The following is a 4,809-nucleotide window of genomic DNA, read 5'->3' as shown; positions in this document are numbered from 1 at the left end:
CAAATATCCAGGAGATGCCTCGAGCCACCCGCTCCCAATTTTCACAGCGTACCAACTTCACTTGCCAGAAAATCAACTGTGACCTTCTGGGAAAGCCTTCAGCTTCTGATCTCCCTTCTGGGCCTCTTAACCCAGTCCCACAGCAAGTGATGTGGCGGGACCTCCCAGCTCCACCCTCACCAGCACCTTTTCACCTGGGGGCTCTAACCACCACCCTTATTACCCACAACAGTTTCAGGATAATTTTACAAAGTCAGTCCGCAAGCACTGGAGCAAAGGACACTCTGTGCCTCAAAGACAACAACCTCCTCCTGCAGCTCGGGGCGCTGAGAAAGCCTCTTCTGAGGGCAGGCTCTTTGGTACCTGATGAGTGAGATAAGGTTGCAGTCTTTCCCATAGCTCGGGAAGTTTCTATCCTCTACCCTTTGCAATAATTTAACTTGAGACTTGTCAGATTTGGCTGATTTCAGCCAAAGCAGCAGGGGAAAGCAGACATTCAAACGAACTTATCTTTCTTGAAAAACACATCATTTCCTTTAGAAGCAGGTCAAAGACTGTTTCAAGTGTTTCGGAAGCAAGCCTGGAACAGTCTGGGAAGACGGGATTTCTGGCAGAGATGGGGGCTCAGGAAAGCCAGAAATTCATGTTCTTCCTGCACAACTGTGGCTTTGCAGAATTGCAAGCATTAACAGTTAGCCCGACTGATTTAGCCCATGCTGTCATTGCTTGATACAATGGCTGCAGATGAGAATACAGCTACCTGAAGGGAACCCTTCCAAGTGGAAAAGAAAGGTATAAAAATAGCAAATGAGCGCTGTAGTTCTGGCACCGAGCAGTTCAATCAAAGCTCTTCTGTAGGCTGAAGTTCTGATTACTAATTACTTTCTTTATTTGATTTTGGGGAAGATTTTGCGAGCTCCTGAAATGAGTCAGCCAAGCAGGTAACACTGTGCAGGTCATGAAAGCACATGGGTTCTGCAGTCAGCTGTTCAGCGAGAACAGGGAAGCCACCTAGACCTGGCTTGAAGTATCTGGCAGGACCGATGTTTTATGTGCATACTTCTAGCTCCTCAGAGCACGCTACAGTCCACTTACTTTGCTCCTGACACCGAGCTGCTTTAGAACGAATGCTACCACTCAAGAGCTCCCCGCCTGGCTGGGCACAGACAACAGTGCTCAGAGTGCCACCTGGGTAACACCACCCTTCCTGGTCTGAAGGGCTGCTCCGAAATCCACATGCAGCCAACAGATCTCCCCCCTCAGTCCTCCTCTGCTTTTACAGCTCTGCACCACGGACCTTTCCCATTAAGATGTTTAGCAAGTTAACAGCCTGCTTGCCCATTAAGATGTTTAGCAAGTTAACAGCCTGCTTGGGAAGAGCTAATCCTGCCCTAGGGCAGGAGGCGTGGACTGGATAACTTCTCTTTGTAGCCCTAGTTCCATAAGAGATCACAGTACTTCCATCAGTTCTCCCCCAGGCCATTTCCCGATGATTTCCCTCTTGATTGAGATGAAAGCAGACAAAAAAAATTAAGCTAGAAATTATGCCTAAGTCTCTTGCACTTCATTGCGAACCATGATCAGGGCTGCTGCCTTTCCTTCTCCAGCTGTGTATAAAACTCACAGCCCAGAGGCTTTATCAGAAAAGCAGTTTGCAAACTAGCATTTGGGAAGCTGCTTTTAAAAGCACAGGCAGGTGCAAACTTCCAAGGGCCGGGGAAGCCTGGTTTCTGACTACCTACGGGGCTGCACACCCCTGCCAAAACGCAGACCCCAACCCGTTTGAACTGAAGCAGAGCGACCGCCCAGAGCATACGTGAGCACGGCACGTACGTCAGTTACCACTCACGGCTTGGGAGGGCAGAGACAGTTACTGCAGGCTGTGCCAAGGTGAGCTGTTCTCCCTCCTTCCCCGCAGGCTACCGCTAACCCGAGCTCAGCCAGCAAAACAAACGGTGCTGACGTGGGTGAGGAGGGCTTGCCTCAGGTCAACAGGATTAAGTCAAAGCAAACTTTTGCAGCAGCTTTGTACAACAGCCGATAAGGGGCACTGGCTGCAGGAGGAGCTGAGCCTTGCCAGATGTACCCAAAAGACAAATCAACCGCTCATTTCTGTGAGGCTGAATGCTGTGTATCACTTCGGGGACTGAGGAGGGTGATTTCAGAAGAGACCGTCAGATAAGCTTCAGTAGCACAGAAATGACTACAGCGCTGAACCTTCTTTGTGGCTACAAAGACTACTTGAACCACAGCAATACCAAGCAGCAGCCAGCTATCTAACAGCCAAGTCCTTCATTGCCTGCATTCTGGAAGACCTAGAAGTTTCAAGCATAGGACAAACTGATCTACAGACTACCCCACTCCACAGGGATCAGACAGGACCCAGAACTGCTGTGTGACTAGTAGAAGTACATCCCGTCAGCAGCACTGGAAACAGTGAAGCCTGTGCCGCTGGAAATGGCATCGCTGTGAATCGCTCCTGCCTTCTGCACTGTGTGTCTGTGAACCAGCAAGAGCACTTACCCGCAGGGCTCCTGGAAGTAGGTTGTGTCGGTGTGGCGATCCAGAGCCAGCTTGGTGTAGGCAGTGTCTCCCCGAGAGAAGTCGGAGGTAAAGTACCACATTCTACCGTAAATGGTCTCCCTGCAAGAGAGGCGGGCGATTACCACAAAGCGCTGCGGGGATCACTGTGGTGTTAAAGCAGATCCGCTCTTGCATTTGAGGTTACACCCCTCCATCCTATGTACAGAGTAAATTAGAGCAGAACAACGTAACAAAACTCACATTGTCAAGAGATGGTGCTTCTAATGCTTCCTTCTAGTATTCAATTTCTCTCTTTCCTCCTAAAAAGACTGATGGCAATGAGCCTCGCTTCCCCTCCACAAATACAGATCTTCTTTCCACACCAAACATCAGCCCCAGTGAAATCAAGGAAGCCGCTGAGTGACATGAGGAGTTGCCAGAGCGCAGCTAGCCCTTGGCTTGTACCCACCGCAGGGTTACCTAGTAATCCCATTTCTTGTTCTTGGGATCCTGCGTTTTCACCCACCTCCCCCCTGCAACATGCACGGAAGGGAACAGAGAGAAGGCAAGGACACGCAGTACTCAGGGGCTACAGGGTGAGGGTACCTGAAGAAAAAAGTTGGCTGGATATTCCTTGGAGCCCCTCATTTCTATTTGGAGTGACTATTCATTAAAAGAAATCCCTCCTCTTCCAATGGTCCAAGCAAGGCAAGTTAAACTGTTTCTGCAGCTTGGATAAAACTTGAAACTCAAACCCCGGCTTGCCATGCTGTTGGTGTGTTTTAAACAAACACAGAAAAAACATTTCCCAATATTTTTCTCTAGCGAGAGCTACAAATTGTTTTTGATCTCCCTGGCTCCCAGGGCCAGGGCTGCCCTCCTAACCTTTCAATTCATAACAGGAAATGTCTCTCCTTGCAAAGCTCTAGTCTTCCCAGACAGGCTGCTTCCTTCAGGCACTCCTCTCTGCGTGCAGTCCCACTATCACAAAAGTCATCATGTGCTCCCGAGGCAGCTCCATAACCTAGTGACTCCAGGCTCTCCCCTAAAAAGAGGTCAGATCCCACAGTGCAATACTCCATCTCCGTTCAAGCAGAGTGGCCAGAGGCTGTAGAAGACCCAGACCTTTTGTTTGCAAACCAGGCCACGCTGCACAATATATAGGGATAAGAGGGCAGCGCCTTTCCAAACAAGAAAATAACAGTCTACCCTTCAGAGCTCCTCTGCAAAGCTGTCAGTGGCCTTCCCAGGGCAGCCCTAGTTACCTGATTAAGCTGATCCTTTCCGCTAAGATTTCTGTGTCCTCTTTGGTGGGAGTGACATTCTCTACAAAAGCAATCCCATACAACAAGAAGTTTTGCAGGAACTCCTTCAGTCCCTCGTCCGTCTCCAGGAAACTCCGGCAGTCGACGGACGGGACCTGGGCTTGGCGGTAGATTTCTGCGTTCCAGAGAATCCGCGGGTGCATGACCTGCTGCTTCTGCCCCTCGTAGCTGTTCTTCACCAGCCACTCCAGCCCGTACCGCGTCACGTGCCCGTCCGGCCCTTTGACGGGGGAGAAGAGTCACAGTCACCGCAATCGCACTGAACAGCCCGAGAGCGCGGCCAGCGCAACCATCAGTCTAGGACAGTCCTCACCCTTTTAATTTTGTCTGGTGACAGGCTCTTTGCACCCTGATGCCACCCAAAATATTATCTGGTTAAGGCCACAAGTCCTAAAAAGCATTGTCGTTGCTGCAACAACTCCAAATTCAGAGCTAAGCATTTCAACTTTAGTGGTTTTGTTTTCTATTGACAGGACTCCAAGGAGAAGTAAAGCACTGGAGAGAAGCCCATAAATAAAGGGAAGCTACAACAAAAGGAAGAAAGCAGCTGGGAAGCTGAGGAGAAAGGACAGAAAATGTGAATTCTGATCAGGGATAACAGCTCAAATAGGACAGGGTAAGGAAAAGAAAACCAACCATTTCTTGACCAATCTGTTCACCACCTGCATTGCTGCTGTGTTCAAACAAACCAATAGAATACCCAGACACTGAAGATACACACATCTCTACCCAAAAAGGGCTGGGGGGGGGAGGAAAACCACGCACATTTCAGACTGAGGCGTGTTTACAGTAACAGCGTTGCTCAGAAGAGCAGTGTTTAAAATCTGCTTACAGCTAAATCTCTTCCCAAAACAGCTACTGATTTAGAGATAAGGCCGCCCTCTCCCAGCACACCTAAGGATGGGCTCCACCAACAAAGGTCCCTCCAAGCAGGGCCGGTGGCCCGTGAAACACGCAGGGT

General features: G+C 49.7%; 1 protein-coding gene across 1 annotated transcript in view; it reads right to left on the bottom strand.

Moving 5' to 3' along the window:
* Positions 1-4,809, bottom strand: part of TMLHE (trimethyllysine hydroxylase, epsilon) — a 15,222-nt gene that overhangs the window by 4,714 nt on the left and 5,699 nt on the right. Inside the window, exons 4-5 of the mRNA XM_009334693.1 lie at positions 3,789-4,087; positions 2,524-2,643 (exon numbers count right to left, since the gene is read on the bottom strand). Coding sequence (XP_009332968.1) covers positions 2,524-2,643; positions 3,789-4,087 — 419 coding nt within the window. The remainder of the gene's footprint in view (positions 1-2,523; positions 2,644-3,788; positions 4,088-4,809) is intronic.

The sequence above is a fragment of the Pygoscelis adeliae genome, unplaced genomic scaffold (genome assembly GCF_000699105.1).
Source record: "Pygoscelis adeliae isolate BGI_AS28 unplaced genomic scaffold, ASM69910v1 Scaffold412, whole genome shotgun sequence".
NCBI lineage: Eukaryota > Metazoa > Chordata > Aves > Sphenisciformes > Spheniscidae > Pygoscelis > Pygoscelis adeliae.
This window is presented reverse-complemented; position numbering and strand designations above follow the sequence as displayed.